We start from the raw sequence: 19,949 nt of genomic DNA, 5'->3' as shown, positions 1-19,949 counted from the left end.
GAAATACCATGTGATTAGACAAGGGGCAGTCATTTATTTACTTGGAAATCTAGCTCTAAACCATCTTTTTCAGGTAACATGGGAGGCAACAGAAAGAAAATCAGAGGGAAAAGATTTAGACCTCGGTCTAATTCAACTGAGTAAGTCTGAACCTCTAATGGAAAAAGGCACTCTAAGGTCCTGTGCAATTAGTGTCAAAAGTTAATTAAGCAGATAGTCAAAGAACCATAAACCATGCCTCCAGTCTTGGTTTTTTGTTTTTTTTTTAATTCTTTTTTGCCCTTTAAAAATTAACCATGGCTTTTCTCTTTTACATAGGCATCTCCGCAACTGTGCCCATACCAATGTTCACTGATAGTGGGGGTCGCTCCCTTGCTGCAGGCTTTTTCCTCCAGTCACCTGCCATTGTGGTGTTTTGGTTCCTTTTGAAGGGAATTTTGATAACATTCCTTTCTTCTCATCACCCGGTCCAGCCATTTCAAAGGGTCACTCTTCCGCCCCCCAATACTCACACAGCCTGGAAGCATCAGGGAAAAACTCTCATCGTACTAGAGCATGAACTGCTCACAACCTAAAACCACCACTCCGAAGTCTTCATAGCTGTAATCTAAGCATTCTCTCAGACTAATGGAATAAGTTTCCCTTTTAAATTTTCCTTCTGAGAACATTTAAAAGGGCATTCATCTAAACTTGCTCTTTAACTGAATCATTGTCACTAAATGCAACATTATCTGTTTGAAATGATAGCCACACCATTTTTTAGTGAGGGTGGGGTCAGAAGTTACATTTAATAATAAAGTAAATGCCAGGCATTTTTGTTTGTTCATTTCTCCACTTAAGAAATTACAAGCAAAACAACACCTCATCAAACCTAATTTCCTTTCCTTGAATAAAACACACTCTTAGTATCCTTTTGGACTGACCCTGCCACCTAGTTTTAATTACCCATACTTTTTTAACCCACCTAAAAATTTTCACTTATTTCTCACTACAGTGGTGGTTATTATTTTCAGGATCTCTATTGCTTCTTCATGCCTTAATACTTAAAAAGTCTGAATAGTAGGTATTTACAACTGCCTGTCAAAAACTTATGTTAGCTTTTCCATCATACACCTTGCCTTTTCCAGTCCAGGAATAATAGCATTGCCCTGAAATTTGGACCTTCCACCTGAATGGTATTGTTTTGTACATGGCTCGTCAAAGCTTTCTAGAGGATACTTTACATTAGAGACAGTAGACAATTTCAAGTGATACCATTGCATGGTCCAGAATGGCACCTAGAACTCCATCCTAAATAACTAATCTGTTAGAGTTTATCTTAAACATTACAAAGCGCTTGGATGCTTTAGGGCTCATTGTTGATAAACTCTTCTTGGAATGTTGTTTGGTTTGTTTTGCATGAGGTCACCTAGTCAAAGCTCCTTAACTTATCTCAGTGGCTCAGGAGAGTACAAATAAAACTATAAAATGGTCTTTAGATATTCCTTGAAATACCATGTAATAAGACATATGGCAATCATTTATTTACTGTTTAGTATTCTAACAGTATTTCCTATAACAATGCTTTGAAAACTCCTAAGTAAAAAAAAAAAAAATTAAAATACTATGTTAAAGCTCTGAATTTAGGACCCAAAGAACATTTGGTGTTCTAATATTCATATAGTATTTTCTAGAACAATCACTTATTCTTTTTAGTTTCACATAAAATTTCTACACACATCATGTGATAATTATTATACCACAGATAGACTTGAGGAAATCTTGCCTGTGAGATAACTAAGTTATATTTAATAAGACATCACCATAGAATCATCTTTGTGAGGGAAAAGCATTAAGGACTCCCTCAGATTTTTTTAGGCTTTTCTGATTTTGTTTACATGACTCACATTAATTAAATGAAGCTAAGTCTGTGAAGCTGATCATTAGTCTCATATACCTTCTTGTGTGGAAACTGTCTCTCTATATACATACATATACACACACACATACATTTTCTTATAAGAATTCCTGATACAGAGCATATCAAGAATTATGTTGGCAAATTTTTTATACTTTTCATATTTAAGTAATCCCATTTGCTTCTGATGTATTAATACCACTTGTGTGACTAAAAGAAGAGCAGAATGATCACTGGCAAACATATCTATTTTGTGTTTTTTTTTAGAATAACAGGTATTTCAGGTCCATTATTTCAACATTCCCTCTAGTACTTCATCATCCCAACAGATGATGAGAAATCAGGACATGAATTAAAACATGCACCACAAATGCATGCTCTGCTAATTAACAAAATAAAATGTCCTTGTTTATTGTATTGTTTTTCCACTCGAAGCTTTTGCATCTTCCTCACTGTTGTACCTGATGTAAAATTTTTTTTGGCTTAGACTGTGTATTATATATTGTGTTTTTACAGGAGGGAGCCCCAAGCACCTGAGCCTGGGCACTCCCTCGCCCAGACAGTCCCATCCCAAGGCATAAGCCCAGGGGGCTCTGACAGCCCCCAGACAGGGAGTCTGGATCACAGGTCAGTCTCCACCTGCCCGTTTACTCTGGGCTGCCACTTAATCTCCCTCCAAGTCCCTTCCTTGGCTGAGAACAGGGTCATATGATCTTTGACCAAGCCCCCATGTCTGCTTGGACATGCTCCTGATCCAGCCAGCACCAGCTAATTTTCCTCTGCCTTTCCATCCTGGAGAACACAAAGAGCTCCCCTGTCCCGTCTAATGCATTTTTTTGCATGTCGCGCTATAAGCCAAGTTAAGCCACATAGGCAGATTTACAGTAGTTTGATAAAATCACATCACTCCAGCCACCACAACCTTGAGATGTTAGGAAGTCCACTGTGAAGACATTTTCATGCACAGATCCCCAGCAGGAGCAAACAATTGAGAGTTCTCTTCAGTGACCTCTGGTGAAGTGATCGCAGCCTTCTGAAGTGCTCCCCGAAATGGAGGGAAAAGTCCGTCAAGTGCAAGTGAAGCCATGTGGTTGTAAGCTGTCATGGCGCATCCGTGGCACCAGCCCTTTGAGTTTCTAAGATTGTCAGTGAAAGGAACAAATGTCTCCTCCTGGAAGTGGCCGTCTGCCTGTGGGTGACTCAGTTTGCTGTGTGGCTATGTTTCACCTGATTACAGCTGCATGGGCTTTTTCTACAGTTTTCCCCAGGCTGGAGCATTCACTAGCCTTCATCTGTGGCTGCACTTGCTTTTTGACTTTTTTATTTTTGTTTGGAGTCTCAGTGGAAACCTTTATGCAAGTTTTAATTGGCTATCTCTGTGAAAGCACAAGTTGGCAATGATTGTGGCTAAAGGCAAAACTAGTGTGAGTTTTTCCTGAGTCAGGACATATCATCTTAGCAAAATGGTCTTAAAAGCATAAAAAGCAAACTGATCTCTTTTTTTTGTTTTTCTTTTTTTTTTTTTTTTTTTTTTTTTTTGAGACAGAGTCTCGCTTTGTTGCCCAGGCTAGAGTGAGTGCCGTGGCGTCAGCCTAGCTCACAGCAACCTCAAACTCCTGGGCTCGAGTGATCCTTCTGCCTCAGCCTCCCGGGTAGCTGGGACTACAGGCATGCGCCACCATGCCCGGCTAATTTTTTATATATATATCAGTTGGCCAATTAATTTCTTTCTATTTATAGTAGAGACGGGGTCTCGCTCTTGCTCAGGCTGGTTTCGAACTCCTGATTTTGAGCAATCCGCCCGCCTCGGCCTCCCAAGAGCTAGGATTACAGGCGTGAGCCACAGCGCCCGGCCTCAAACTGATCTCTTTTTTCAGGAGGGAATTTCGTGATACTATTTTGTAGAGTAACCTTGGTTATGACTAAAAATGAAGGAAAGGGCTATGGAAAAAATAACCTGACTTTATGATGCCACTGTGGAAATATAGTCTTGATTTAAATGTGTTTATGAACAGATTGAAAACTAAATACAGGGGAAAGAAGCAAACTTTAACCAAAAAAAATAATAATGTATTTTATATTTTTCCCTGGTTTGTTTCCAAATAAGTTCTATAGAGCTTGTTCTTCATTGTGTATAATATCTCTAGAAGTTATTTTTTTAAATGGGAAAACCCAGTAAAAACTCTAAAGTCTTACAATACTGCTTTGTTAAATCTATATTATTTTACAAGGGCAGATTCTAACGGGATGTGTTTTTGCCTGGCTCCCAGGTAAAAGATCAAAGGAAAAATTGTTGGGTGAAAAAAACAACAATTTGTACCTCCAATTTTACTGCCTTTAAAAGCGCACAGGAATTATGATGGAGACTTTGCCAGATCCATCTGGGAAGTGCTAACTAAGGTCATTACCTTTCTCTGGCAGTCATTCGCACAATTCATGATCAAACATGTGGAAGGCAACTTCTGAGGGCCTTTTCCTAATGAAAACACAAACACTTTAGTCTGAAGTGCAACTAAATTACTAAACCCAGCTTCACGGTCATAGAGACCTATTTAGACAACACTTAATAGGCATTGAGGCTCCAGAATCAGAAGAGTGGGAACCCTTCTGCTCCTTGCAGAGCCAACTGGAGCATGCCTTATTGTTGACTCCAGTTTGGGATCCATTATTGGGAATAAGACAGGTGCCATGTAAAAGCCTTCTCATATTGGAAAGAGAACTTTGCTCCTTTTAATAGTTCTTGGGATGTTATATGCCCAAATATCAGCTTGGAATTGGAGCCAACTGAATATTTTCAATAAGCACCGTTATCATGTAAAAACCAAGGAGCCAAATGAGAGGTGGCCTGGAAAAAGCCACTTTGGAGGTGGGTGAATTGGACCACTGACAGTACTGTGATTGAAAGGGAACTTCTGATTCACTTTGGGAAGCTGCTGGAAAAGGCTTTCCCAGAAATGTTGAATACATTCTAGAATGCCTTGAGCCTTGTTATAGCTCAGATTATTTTCATGTCATTGTATAGATTGCCTCATAATCACCCAGCATCCATCCTGGTTTATTTGCCATGGTCACTTGCATTTGGAGGGTGAAGACATCCTTGCTAAGCTTGTGCTGTGTATTTTCAGATTTTCTATCTTGTTCTGCTTTCTTTGTTCCTTCCATTGCTTTCTGCAGGTATTTAAACCCATGGTTCAAAAGAGACTATAATGTAGCTAAGTGGGTAGAAGATGTGAATAAAAACACTGAAGGACCATACTTTAGGTATTTTATAAATTAATTTTATATCCTTTTCAAACTCTCCCAGCACATACAAATACTGTAGTGTGACTGGTTTTCTATCTTGTATCTCCCAATACAAGTTCCCATAGGTGGAAAGGCCCTTGTTTATTTGCTGCCTTTTGATCTGTTTTTGGCTTCATGAGCAAGTCTAGTTCATTTTTGAATGTTTCAAATGAAGCCATTTGAAAGGGTCACCATTTAGTGCATGTCCCTCTCATCATCTTGAGCTTTTTAGTAGCTTTCTCTTCATTTTATGCTGTGTGGTGTTCTATGGGCATGAAACATACTTTCCACTAATAAAGAAGCACTATTAACCCAAACAATTTAATTTCCAGAATGGAGCAGTTTCATAATGTATTTTTCTTACTGCTTAAGAGTGCATAGTGCATATGAAAACTCAAGGAAAAACCGAAAAGGAAACTAAATGTAGTGGATTTTTACTTCGAGTAGAAATAATGATTTGATCTAACTGGAAAATTCTTGAAAATAATACTGAGCACATAAGAGTATGTGGAATGAGTTTAGGTTCTATTTGTTCAGAATAACTATTTGCTATCAGAGAAGGGGTGCGCTGAGTATTTTACACATTCTCAACAGAGCATTAAATAATTTTTTGATGCTCATAAAAATGTCTGATACTTCAAAGAGAACATAAAGCAGCTGTTCTTGACTCACGAAAGAGAAGAGTATTCCTACATTTTAGAAACTATCAAATTACTCAATTCACTATAGCTCTGTGTAATATTAGGGGTCAGAGAGAATTTCCAAGAGTTCTTAATGGTATTTTTTTCACTATTTATACTATCGCAGTGATTTCCCAGAGATAAATTTCCATCTTATACCTGACTACTTTGTGGACAAGTAATGTGAAGAAGAAATATAGACTCTATTACTGCCTCTTCTGAACATAATTTAACAATAAGCTGTTATATTACTTATTGCCATGACTTGGGTCAACATTGAACAGATATCAAAATATATATGTGTATTTAACTCTCAGCACCCATATAAGGTGGACTCTCTCTTCCAGTGTACCATTTAGGTTAGTCATGTATAGTTTGAGAAAATGATTAGACCTACCTGCATTTAATTTATTCCATACATTTGCATATACCCTAAGGAAAGCGTAACTCCTGCCTGCTCACAAAAAATATATCCTGCTTTTATACCCCATCTTGCCCTGTCTTCTGCTTGTCCCACACTTTCCCACACTGAACCTCGTACACATACACTCACATTCAAACATCCCACCCTCACCTGTAGCTCCCAAGACGGCCAACGTCAGGAAGACAGGTAAGATGATTTTGAATGTTATTTGGAATCTTGGCTCACCTGCAGTCCTGTTCCTCCTTTCTGTTTTCCTCAGGCTTGTGGGCAGATTGTAATTTGTACCAGCCATAGAATCAAAACAGAATGACTTTGGTCTGGGGGGGGGGGGTTAGGGCTTTTATTCCTAAATGGACTTAGCATTTTCGTAGCAATAATTTGTGAAATGGTACCCCGGAAGAGTTGATTCACCTCCCCTGGGTGAGCTGAGTAGTTTATGTGGCTCCCAGAGAAGAGTTCACATTTAAAATCAGCACCCAGGTCTGCCCAGAAGCTGCATGACTAAATGCAATTTGGATGGGGAAATGCTTTAGCACCCCCAGTTGCACGTGCAAAGCTGCAAGGGCAATACTAGAGGGTTTCTTTATCTCCTCTTTTAATGTGAGATGTTGGTTCTTACAGTATATAACACATTAAGAATTATTAAAAATCATATTGATATTTAAAGGCTAAAGTTCAGTGGATGGTTATAATTTAACTGTTGTTTTTGGATTAATAAGGGTTATGCTGGTAATACTTTGAAAATCAACACAAAATTTCTGTGGCAGTGGGCGAATAATTGAGATGGCCCAGAGCTTTTAACACAATGACTCCAATACAACAGAGAGAATTTCATCCACTCTCCATCCAAGCCAAGCCTCACATAGAAGGCCTAAAGTGCATCCACACCTTGGCCTATGCTTTGCCAACCCTATGCTTAAGCTCAGATCTGCTACATCGGCAGCCAGATCATTTGAGATTACCTCTCCTGCCAAAAACAACAATGAGGGCAAAGGTCACCATATTAGTCACCCATGTGATGTTGGATTTGTGGCATCCTTATCAAAATGTAGTCAGGACTTTGTGACTGCAGCAAACTGGTCCAAAATATAGCCCAGCATTTGAAATACAGTATCCATATAACTACAAAGAGCCAGGCAAATGCCTAAAAATGTTGAGCAGAGTGTCTGTTTTGCTCATTGTCCAGTTCTCATATGACAGTGGTTGCTCAAATGTCCTCGCATGTGTCAGGTATCAGGAAGAAGCAAGATCAGGGCAAGAGCATTGAGTTCTGTTGGTGACAGTGCTTGACAAGCTCTTAGAAGGTATCCTTACTCTTGGGTATTATCCAGTTGATTACTCACTTCATCAGTGGTTTTTGAGTCAGAACCAGAATGAGAACCTGGCTCTGAGACCAAAATCTGTTCCTTCTCCATTTCACCATAATTACTTAAAAGTAGCAGGATAGATATTGACTACTTAAATCCTATCCTAGGACACTTAATAAATCCTTTTCTATCAGCCTGCTAAAAATTTGCATATGAACAAAAGTGAATAAGGTGTGACCCTCTCGTGATTGGCCTGGGTCTAGCCTGTCCTGGGGGGCAGAACTGAATTGAAATTGGCCTCACAGACCTGTCTACAAAAGGTGAGCCCAGGAAGTCTGATGTAGCCCCAGCCTGATGTGCCACAGTCCACTGGCACACAAATACCTTTGTTGTGCAACTCTAATATGGCACCCACTATGGTTTTTTAAAATGTAGTAATGATATCAGTTGATGCGTCCAAAGGTGCACTTCACTTTGTTAGTGAATGAGCTGAGTTAGTGCCTGGCTTTCGGTGAAAGCTGCGTTGGAACTGCCAGGCAAGTAGCCAGGGTCAGAAAAGAGCCTGGAGGCAGTTTTGAATCTCTTTCCTTAGAGATTTTGGAGACATTTTGAGTTTATTTTCCCTAAACTGACTTAGATCTTGTTGTCTATTCCTATTCTGATGACTCCTCTGATGCTCTCCATCTCCAAGATAATAACCTTTATGCTGTCACTCACCACCCAGCCTCCAGGACCTGTTGCCCCCTTCCCCTACTAAAACTTTCCTGCTCACTTCTCTTCCTCCCCTCAGGGTCCACAGTGTCAAGTATCTAGCACGCTAATGTAAGGAGGAGGACATGTACAGTTCCTCTGGGGTTCTGGAGTATACTTCTGGTTTTTGTTTTAACTCATGATTGGCTTTGCCCGTGAAAAGATATTTGAGGGCAAGACTGGACTTCCAGCACTCCCCGTTAGAATGGCTTTATCTGTGTCCCAGGCTGGTCATTTGGACACACACACTACAGCAAATTAAGAAGAGGATTTGTTTTGTGTGATCCCTCTAAAATTAACAAGATTTGTGTACCTGATTAGCTTTCCTGAACTTGAATATTTTGTCAGTAATGATCAGGCTAAAAGAGCCTAACCTAGGTCAGTATCCCTCATTTTAGAAAGATGCATTTAAATATCTAAATGCAAAAGTTTGCCCTCATTTTACACATACTGAATTTGTTTTTTAAAGATTATAGTCCTATTTAAAATGCTTTTCTAAAATAAATTTCATTCCTGAATTAGAGTAGTACATTGCTTTAATAGAACTTTGGAGGATTCGAAATAATAATCTTAGTTAACCCATCCACTCAGCAATGGAGAGCATCTACATGAGAGAAATCAAGCAGCTGCTATGTTCACGCTAGGGAGTGGTCCTGGCCTTTCCTCAACAATAGAGGAAATGTTAGGAATTACAGATTAAAAGTGAACTGAAACACTCTTGAATCTTAAAATCCATCCAGAATGGTCACTTAGATCTCAGAATGGATAGGAAAATTATTTTCAAACTTTAGCTTGAATTTAGTATCCATAAAATGGAAACTAGTTTGAAAACTGTGGCAGAACCAGAGCAAAGGGTATTATATGGATGGGAACCAAAATTTAAAATAAGGGAGGAAAAGAGAAAAGAGACATCTTCATGCTATTGAATGCAGTATAGGCAGTGGATTTTGACCTACCCAATGCCACCATTGCCCCGCTTCCCAACAATCCCAGGCTGAGGCAGTCACAGCAGAGGAAGTGAATCTGACTGGACCATTAAGTACCTGTGCTCTCTGTGGCAGCATAACCAGTTCAGCAATGTGGGTCATTAGCACCTTGCACCAGGAATTAAGGAGTCATGGATGTATAGTGGTGACCTTTGTGAATGGAATAGCTGCTGCAGTTATCACATCTGTTTTGCATTGATATCTTATGAGTAGATATTTTTTACTCAGTTATTTTTTTCACTTTAAAGACAAGTTAGCAATAAGTATGAGATATTCTAGTGAGTTTAGATCACTCAAATAATACCACTGCACATGCAAAATCAAACAAATACAGAATAATACACCAATAGCTTACGTAGAAATACTGATTATAGGGACTAATCAGACCATTTTTGTATGTTCTCATCAGACTTTGTTTGGCTGGAACTCTGCACTCCTTACTGCTTGCATGTATACTAATTTATTATTAAAACCCCTGTATTTGCCTTTGTTCCTTCACAACTAACACACTGGCCTCTGAATGCATGAGTTTTTGTGTAAACTGATGTGTGATTTAGCAACTAATAAATATATCAGTTGTAATATATTTTAAGATCTTAAGATATAGTTGGAATTATTATACTTAAAAACATTTTTTACATTAAGTGGTAAAAATAAAGCAGAGTATTAATATTTTGTACACTTCATTTACCATTATGAGCTCTTAGAATAATTTTATCTGTTCTCCATTTTAGCTTTTCATCTCTTCTATAGGAGATTTTGTTATTGGCTGTCTAGTTGAAAAGTATGATTCTTTGTCCTAACATTTAAACAATCCATTGCAGTCATGAAATTAGGAAGATAAAATCCCAGCATTCCAGTGTTGGGAATGACAATATCTTCCCAGTAGTTGGATCTTTGTAGTAGTGGCTTATGAAAGTAGAAATTAGAGGGTTTGTTCTGAACCCACTTTTCAGATATTTGAAAAAGATATTAGGCAATCACATGATATTTATTTTGTATGTTCTCAACATCTCAGGACTTTATCTCCTGCCAAGTCTCCTTCTTCATCAACTGGGTCCATTGCCTCCAGCAGAAAATACCCTTACCCAATGCCTCCACTTCCTGATGAGGAGAAGAAAGTGAATCGACAAAGTGCCAGGGTATGTGGAAACATCTTCCATATGCTTACATACTCAATCATTATCATTTATCTGGGAGTTCATATTTTAAAAGAGCCACTTTTCCTTTTTTGTTAATAAGAAAATGAAAAAAATTGAATATTAGAAGATTCTTGGGGCTTTTGGGTTCAGATTTATATTTACAAAATAGTTTAATCTGCATTGATATATTTGGTATATATTATTCATTACCATATACTTTTTTTTATTAGCTGTATCTAATATAGTAAATCCTGGAGTGGGCAAAACAGAGAGTGTATTCTGCTTTATCTTTTTAAAAAATTTTTTAAAAATTATTATGGGTACTGTTATGTTGCATATCTTTATAGGGTACATGTGATGCTTTGATACAGGCATACAATGTGGATTAAATCAGGGTAACTGGGGTATCAACTCAAGCATTTATCATTTCTTTGTGTTAGGAACATCCCAGTTCCACTCTTTTAGTTATTTTAAAGTATACTCTAACTTATTATTGATTATATTCACTTTGTTGGTGCTATCAAATACTGTTCATTCTGTGTATCTATATTTGTACACCCCGTAACCATCCCACTTTATTCCCCTTCCCACTACCTCTCCTAACCTGTAGTAACCATTGTTCTACTCTCTGTCTCCATGAGATCAACTGTTTCTAATATTTAGCTCCCACACGAGTGAGAACATACAAGATTTATCTTTCTGTGCTTAGATTATTTCACTTAACATAATGTTCTCCAATTGCATCCCTATTGTCACAAATGGCAGGATTTTATTTTTATAGCTATATAAGCCATTGTGTATCTGTATCGCAATTTCTTTATTCATTCATCTTTTGTTGGGCTCTTAGGTTGATTTCAAATCTTTGCTATTGTGAATAGTGCTGCAGTAAACATGGAAGTACAGATATCCTTTTGATATACTGTTTTCCCCTCTTCTGAAGGATATATACACAGCAGTGGGATTTCTGGGTCATATGGTAGTTCTATTTTCAGTTTTTTGAGGAATTTCTGTGCTATTCTTCACAGTTTACACTAGTTTACATTCCTATCAACAGTTTACAAGGGTTCCCTTTTCCCTACATACTCACTAGCATTCATTATTGCCTGCCTTTTGATAAAACCACTTTAACTGGGGTGAGATGATAACTTATTGTAGTTTTGATTTGCATTTTCCTGTTGACTAATGATGTTGAGCATTTTTACATATACCAGTTGCCATTTGTATGTTGTCTTTTGAGAAATGTCTATTCAGATCCTTTGCTTACTTTTTATTTGGATTATTTGATTTTTTCCTATTGAGTTGTTAGAGCTCCTTACATATTCTAGTTATTATTAGTCCCTTGTCAGATGGGTAGTTTGCAAATATTCTCTCCCATTCTGTGGGTTATTTCTTCCCTTTGTTGACTGTTTCCTTTGCTGTGTAGAAGCTTTTTAGCTTCTACATTTATCCAATTTTGCTTTGGTTGTCTGTGCTATGGGGGTATTACTCAAGAAGTCCTTGCCCCGACCAATATCCTGAAGCATTTTCCCAGTCTTTTCTTTTATTCATTTCATAGTTTCAGGTCTTAGATTTAAGCCTTTAATCCATTTTGATTTGAGTTTTGTATATGGAAAGAGATAAGGGTCTAGTTTCTTTCTTTTGCACCTGGATATCCAGTTTTGCCAGCACCATTTATTGAAGAGACTCTCGTTTCCCCACTGTATGTTATTGGCACCTTTGTCAAAGATAAGTTCACTGTAGATGTATGTATTTATTTCTGGATTCTCTATTCTGTTCCATTGGTCTATGTGTCTATTTTTATGCTAGTTCTGTAGTGTAACTTAAAGTCAGGTAATGTGATTCATCCAGTTTTGTTCTTTTTTCTGAGCATGGCTTTGGCTATTCTGGGTCTTTTCTGGTTCCATATAAATTTTAGGATTATTTTTTCTATTTCTTTGAAGAATGTCATTGGTATTTTGATGGAGATTGCATTGAATCTGCAGATTGCTTTGGGTAGTATGGACATTTTAACAATATTGATTCTTCTAATTCATGGGCATGGAATGTCTTTTCATTTTTTTATGTCCTCTTCAATTTCTTTCATCAGTGTTTATAATTTTCATTATAGAGATCTTTCACTTCTTTGGTTAAGTTTATTCCTAGGTATTTTATTTTATTTGTAGCTATTGTAAATGGGATTATTTTCTTGGTCTCTTGTTCAGATTGTTTACTGTTGGCATCTAGAAATGCTACTTATTTTTGTATATCGATTTTATATCCTGCCACTTTACTGAATTTATCAGTTCTATTCATACTAGGTGTTTTTTTTGTGTGTTTTTTTTTTTGTGGAGTCTTTAGGTTTCTTTAGATACAGGATCATATCATCTGCAAATAAACATGATTTCACTTCTTTCCAATTTGGATGTTCTTTCTTTCTCTTGTCTGATTGCTCTAGCTAGAACTTCTAATACTGTGTTGAATAACAGTGGTGAAAGTGGGCATCCTTGTCTTGTTCCAGATCTTAGAGGAAAGGTTTTCAGTTTTTCCCCATTCAGTGTGATACTTGCTGTGGGTCTGTCATATATGGCTCTTACCATATTCAGGTAAGTTCCTTCTATACCCAGTTTTTTCATAGTTTTTATCATGAAGAGATGTTGATTTTATTGAATGCCTTTTAAGCATCAATTGAAGTGATCACATGGTTTTTGTACTTTGTTCTCTTGATATGATGGTATCACATTGATTGATTTGCATATGTTGAAACATATTTGCATCCTTAGGATGAATCCTACTTGATCAATATGATCTTTTTAATATGTTGTCGAGTTTGGTTTGCTAATATTTTGTTGAGGGTTTTGCATCTATGTTTGTCAGAGATATTAGCCTGTAGTTTTCTTTTTTTTTGTATCAGGGTGCTACAGGCCTTGTACAATGAGTTTGAGAGTATTCCCTCCTCCTTGATTTTTGGAATAGTTTAAGTAGGATTGGTATTAATTCTTCTTTGAATACTTGATAGAATTCAGCAGTGAAGCCATTTGTTCCTGGGCTTTTCTTTGATGGGAGACGTTTTATTACTGCTTCTGTCTCTTTAGTAGTTATTGATTTATTCAGGTTTTGGATTTCTTCCTGGTTCAATCTTGGTAGGTTTTATGTATCTAGGAATTTATCCCTGTCTTCCCAGTTTTCAAATTTACTGGCATATGGTTGCTCATAGTAGTCTCTCAATAATCCTTTGGATTTCTGCAGTATCAGTTGTAATGTCTCCTTTTCCATCTCTGATTTTATTTGGGTCTTCTCTGTTTTTTTCTTAGTCTGGCTAAAGGTGTGTCTATTTTGTTTATCTTTCCAAAAAACTAACTTTTTGTTTCATTGATCTTTTGTATTTTTTTTTTTGTTTCAACTTCTGATCTTTACTATTTCTTTTCTTCTACTAATTTTGGTTTGGTTTGCTCTTGTTTTTCTAGTTCTTTGAGATATATTGTTGGGTTGTTTACTTGAAGCTTTTCTACTTTTTGATGTAGGCACTTCTGTAAACTTTGCTCTTACTACTGCTTTTACTGTGCCCCATAGGTTTTGATTTGTTGTGCTTTCATTTTCATTTGTTTCAAGAAAATTTTTAAATTTCCTTCTTAATCTCTTCATTGACCCCATTGGTCATTCAGGAGCATATTGTTTAATTTCCATGTGTTTGTATATTTTCTAATGTTTCTCTTGTTATTGATTTGTAGTTTTATTTCATTGAGATCAGGGAAAATACTTGGTATGATTTCAATTTTTGTGAATTTTTTAAGACTTGTTTTGTGGCCTAACATATGGTCTGTCTTTGAGCATGATCCGTGAGCTGAAGAGAAGAATGTGTATTCTGCAGCTGTTGGATGAAATATTCTGTAAATATCTATTAATATTGGGTCCATTTGGTCTATAGTGCAGGTTAAATGCAATGTTTCTTTGTTGGTTTTCTGTCTGGATGATCTGTTCAATGCTGAAAGTGGAGTGTTGAGGTCTCCAACGATTATTATATTGGGGTCTCTTTATCTCTGATAATATTTGCTTTGTATATCTGGGTGCTCCAGTGTTGTGTGCATATATATTTAGAATTGTTATATCCTCTTGCAGAATTGACCCCTTTATCATTATATAATGACCTTCTTTGTCTCTTTACAGTTTTTTTCTTGAAATATGTTTTATCTGTTAGAAGTATTGCTACTCCTGTTCTTTTTTGTTTTCCATTTGCATGGACTATCCTTTTTAATCCCTTTATTTTTAGTCTATATGTGTCTTCATAGGTAAAGTGTGTTTATTGCAGACAACATATAAGCTGGCTTTTGTTTTTTTATCCATTTGGCCACTTTGACACGAGACCTGAATCCAAATTTCACAGAACAAAAAAGTTTGATTTGGTCGAGGGGCCACGCTTGGGGATCTGGAGGGCCACATGTGACCTTGAGGCCACCAGTTCCCCACCCCTGCTTGTTGTTATTGATAGGTAAGGATTTACTAGTGCCATGTTATTATTTGATTTCTGGTTGTTTTGTGGTCTTCTCTTTCTTACTTCATTTCTGTCTTTTGTTAAAAGTGATTTTCTGTGGTAGTGTGTTTTAGTTTCTGGCTTTTTATTTTTGTGTATCTGTTGTTTTTTTGATTTGAGGCTACTATGAGGCTTGCAAAAAACATTTTATAAACAGTTATTTTAAGCACATGACAACCTGCTTACAAACAAGCAAATAAATAAATGAATAAAGGGAAATCTAACAAATTCTACCCTTTTACTACATCCCCCACCCCTGCTTTTCAACTTTTTGTTGTTTCCATTAATATCTTTTTAAACTATCTTTCAAAAAAAGTTATTTTTGATAGGTTCACCTTTTAGTCTTCCTACTCAAGATGTAAGCGGTTTATACACTGCAATTACAGCAATAGAATATTCTGTGTTTTTGTCCTTATTGTTACCAGTGAGTTGTATACCTTCAGATGATTTCCTATTGTTCATTAATGTGCTTTTCTTTCATATTGAAGAACTCCTTTTAGCATTTCTTATGGGATAGGTCTGGTGTTGTTGAAATCCCTGAGCTTTTGTTTGTCTGAGAAAGTCTGTGTTCTCTTTCATGTTTGAATGATATTTTTGCAGGATATTATTGTACGGTTAACGTTTTTTTCCTTCAGCACTTTAAATATATTATGCCACTCTCTCCTGGTCTGTAAGGTTTCCACTTTGTTTTGCAACTTGGGTACCAGCTCAGCCACAGTAAAATAAAATTCCAAGCAGACTCCAGAGGCCTCTGAGTACAGGCCTTAGTTCCTGGAAGGCATTTCTGGACCCACCCTGGGCCAGAAGGAAACATGTGACCCTGAAGGGAAGGACTGAGTACTAGCAGGATTCACCACCTGCTGACTAAAGAGCCCTTGGGCTTTGAATAAACATCAGAGGTAGCCAGGCAGCAGTCACCAAGGGCTTTGAGTGAGACTCAGCTGGCTTCAGGTGTGACCTGGCACTGGTAGCCACAAGGAAATACCCATATCACTCCTCCCCCAGCTCCAGTAGCACAAGAAGTCTGTTGCAAGACATATTAGAGCTCCTCTATATGTTTTTTTTTTTTTCTTTTTTCCAGCTTCCCTTTGGACCTTTTCTTTATCATTGACCTTTGGGAGCTTGATTATTAAATGCCTGATGTAGTCTTGTTTAGGTTCAATCTGCTTGGTGTTCTATGAACTTCTTATATTTGAATATTGATCTCCTTGTCTAAGTTTGGAAAGTTCTTTATTATTTCCTTGAATAAACTTTCTACTGCAATCTCCCTTGCTACCTCCTCTTTAAGGCCAATAATGCTTATATTTGCCCTTTTGAGGCTGTTTTCCAGATCTTCTAAGCATGCTTCATTCTTTTTTTTTTCTCTCTCTTCTGAATGTATTTTCAAATAGCTTGTCTTCAGGCTCACTAATTCTTTCTTCTGCTTGGTCAATTCTGCTCTTGAGAGACTGATGCATTCCTCAGTTTGTCGATTGAATTCTTAAGCTCCAGAATTTCTGCTTGATTCTTTCAAAATTATCATTTCATTTTCTTTGTTAAATTTCTCTGATAAACTTCTGAATTCTTTCTCGGTGTTGCCTTGAAGTTCATTGAACTTCTTCGGGACAGCTCTTTTGAATTCTTTGTCTGAATGGTCACACGTCTCCATTGCTCCAGGATTGGTCATTGGTACTTTAGTTTGTTTGGTGAGATCATGTTTTCCTGACTATTCTTTATGTTTATGGATGTTCACTGATGTCTGGCCATGGAAGAGTTAAGTATTTATTTTAATCTTTGTAGTCTTCATGAGAAGGCTTTCCAGATTCAAAGGGAATTGAGTGTTGTGATCTAAGTCTTTGGTCACTGCAGCTGTATCAGCACTAGGGGTGCCCAAAGCCCAGTCATGACTCTTGATGGCACCGCCTTGGTGGACTTGGGTAAGATATGGGAGGATTCCCTGGATTGCAGGCAAAGACTCTCACTCTCTGTGCTGGGCTACTGGAGCTGGGGGAGGAGTGATATGGGTATTTCCTTGTGGCTACCAGTGCCAGGTCACACCTGAAGCCAGCTGAGTCTCACTCAAAGCCCTTGGTGACTGCTGCCTGGCTACCTCTGATGTTTATTCAAAGCCCAAGGGCTCTTTAGTCAGCAGGTGGTGAATCCTGCTAGTACTCAGTCCTTCCCTTCAGGGTCACATGTTTCCTTCTGGCCCAGGGTGGGTCCAGAAATGCCTTCCAGGAACTAAGGCCTGTACTCAGAGGCCTCTGGAGTCTGCTTGGAATTTTATTTTACTGTGGCTGAGCTGGTACCCAAGTTGCAAAACAAAGTCCCCTGAACTTTTCCCTTTCCTTTGCCTAACTGGTAGAAGACTCGCTGAGCCGCACTGCCTGGAGTTGGGGGTGATGGTGGTGACATAGGCTCTGGCTTGGCTGCCACTGCTGGTGTCTTACTGGGTCACATGAACCCCAAGTCTACTGGCTCGGAGCTAGCACAGCTGTAGGGATTGCCCACATTGCAGCCTTTGTGGCCCATCTGCTTTACAAATTTAGTCCAGGACCTAGGCTGCTTTTTGTCAGCCAGTAGTGGAGTTAGCTGGAACTCCGGTTTTGGTGAGGAGAATTTCTCTATTGCTCAGCTCATCTAAATGCTTTCTCTGTAGGCATTGGCGGAATTCTACCCTGTGCTGTGTTCCCCTGTTCCGGGGTGGCACTGAGTTTCAGTACACAGTCTCAGTTATTTCACTCTCCCTCCCCTGGGCACACAGATTCTCTCTCCACTGGGCACTGTGGCTCTGCCGGGGGATGGGGAAAGCTGGTGTAGGAAACCAAGACTGTCTTCTCTGCCCTCTTCAGTGCCTCTCTCCCTGACACAGTGTTAAAACAAGGTAGTATGATCTCTCACTTGATTTTTGGTTCTTTTGAAGGTGTTTGCTTGTGTGGTTAGTTGTTGGATTTGGTGTTCCTAAGGAGAGTTGATGGCTGAAGGTTTCAATTCTTGGACATCTTGCTCCATCCCCTCCTGTCAGTTTTTTTTAACATACCTGGAAATGCCAGACATTAAGTAAATAAGTGTCTTTTCCATGCCTAATGTGCTTACTCAGGCCTTCACTGGCTCCTAATACCCAGTAGGATTTTAGGAATAGGAACCTGTGCCAGAAAATCAGATCAGTGTCTTGGAGATGGGGGTGGAATTCAGATACAAGGAAAGGAGACTTGAAAAATCGATAGTATTAAAAGAATATAGCAAAAGGTTTGGCACAATTTAATAGCCTTTTATATTTAAAAAAGCTGAATTTAAAAACAAATATGGAGATGTTGATTATTTTTATAAAAATAGGATGCACCAAAAATTTTATTTAGATCTTGTCACCTTTCACATCTTAATCACACTACCACTCTGTCTCACAACATTCTTAAAATACATCCATTATGTGAATTTAAGATACAGTAGAGTTTAGAGAGGCAGACCAGCCCTCAGAGGATTTAGTGAAAGATAAAACCAAAGAATAATTACCTTCATTGATGCCCAAGCTCTACTGTGGCTAGTTACACTGTAATGTTGATCTTCTCTTTATTTTATCCATTTATCAGACTTCGCAAGAGTGTGCATTCACGTCACATATATGTAGATGGAGTCACTGAATCTTTTTCATCTTCATAGCTCAGAATACATCTGCTTCCTGATTTTAAAATTGTGCATTTTTGCTTTTCTCTGTTGTGCAGCTATGGGAGACATCCATTTAAGATCAACTGTTTACATGTGACCCATCGAAACTGTTTACTTCAACTTTTATAGAAACCCAGCCTCACGGAATCACTGCAAATCTATCTGCTCTTCAGACAATACGAAGGCCCTCTGAGATGCCACAGAGGAGAGGAAGCCAAATCTCACATCTGGATACCATTTTCTTTTTGTCATTGGCTTAGGATTTAACCGAACCATGAAAAGAACTACTGAAATGTTACACTATAACATGGAACAGTAAAGGTACTGGTATGTTAATGGATAATCTGCATGACAGATAATATGTAGAAATATCAATAAAATTAACTCACAAGACCCAAATGTAGCAAGTTTCCTAAGGGACAATAGTGGATTCAGAACTTGACATTCTGAAGCACATCCTCATTGTAAACAGTAATGCTATATGCATGAAGCTTCTGTTTATTGTTTTCCATATTTAAGGAAACAACATCCTATAATAGAAACTAGCATGCAGGGCTAAGGCATATAGGATTCTTCTGCAGGACTTTAAAGCTTTGAGAGGCCAATATCTCATATGCTAACTGTAAACATGTATTTTTATTTTTGTTTTGTTTTTTACTTTTCATATTTATATCAGCATACAAGGATAATTGTATATATGTAAACATTTTTAAATCTTAAAAAAAAGCAGCTGTTACACAAAAGTGTATTTTGCCAAATGCCTAAAAACAGTCAGTCACAATCACATCATTGTCATTCATCCAATGGTCTTTGAAGATTTTAAGCAGGTGATGTTGTAAATATAGTGGTCAGTGCTGTAAATGTGTCTCTTTATAATTGGTATTTGTCCAAAACATGTGATATCCCTTTAAACTGTGCACAGTCTGGAGGCAATTTTACTGAGTAATTGAGTGGGAGAACAAAATGCCCAGCAAAACTTCTGGCTCCCACAGCTTGCTGAAGCAGGAGTCCAGTAGTGTAGCTGCTCACTGGGAATCATCCAGCCTGTCCACTTCTCGGGGCATACAGTGTCTGTCTCAGCAGCTGTTATCTTTCAGTACCAGAGCGCATCTGCTGGTATCACCCTGGAGGCTGTTGAGCCCCTCAATGGTGTGTCCTGCTGAGGTTAAGCAAGTGCACCAAAGAGACATGAAACCACGGATGCTGGTGAACAGGTAGCTGCCAATACGCTAATCCTTTGCGGCCTGAAGTTTTGTTCCTGGAAACAAAACTCTTTCAAGGAACCTTTTAAACCACCCTTATCTTTGAAATGAATGACTTGTTTTAACA

General features: G+C 38.0%; 1 protein-coding gene across 10 annotated transcripts in view; it reads left to right on the top strand.

The window, feature by feature from the left end:
• The window catches only part of ADAM22 (ADAM metallopeptidase domain 22), a 203,987-nt gene extending 185,120 nt beyond the window's left edge, over positions 1–18,867 (top strand). For 3 of the 10 annotated variants that reach the window (XM_012779567.2, XM_076006456.1, XM_076006455.1), the window contains 4 exons: positions 74–140; positions 2,414–2,524; positions 10,345–10,468; positions 18,677–18,867. In XM_012779567.2, coding sequence (XP_012635021.2) covers positions 74–140; positions 2,414–2,524; positions 10,345–10,468; positions 18,677–18,697 — 323 coding nt within the window. In that variant the 3' untranslated portion in view covers positions 18,698–18,867. The other 7 variants (XM_012779570.2, XM_012779574.2, XM_012779571.2 and 4 more) reach the window with 4 other exon arrangements.
• Positions 18,868–19,949: the final 1,082 nt, after the last annotated feature.

The sequence above is a fragment of the Microcebus murinus genome, chromosome 9 (genome assembly GCF_040939455.1).
Source record: "Microcebus murinus isolate Inina chromosome 9, M.murinus_Inina_mat1.0, whole genome shotgun sequence".
Lineage (NCBI taxonomy): Eukaryota > Metazoa > Chordata > Mammalia > Primates > Cheirogaleidae > Microcebus > Microcebus murinus.
This window is presented reverse-complemented; position numbering and strand designations above follow the sequence as displayed.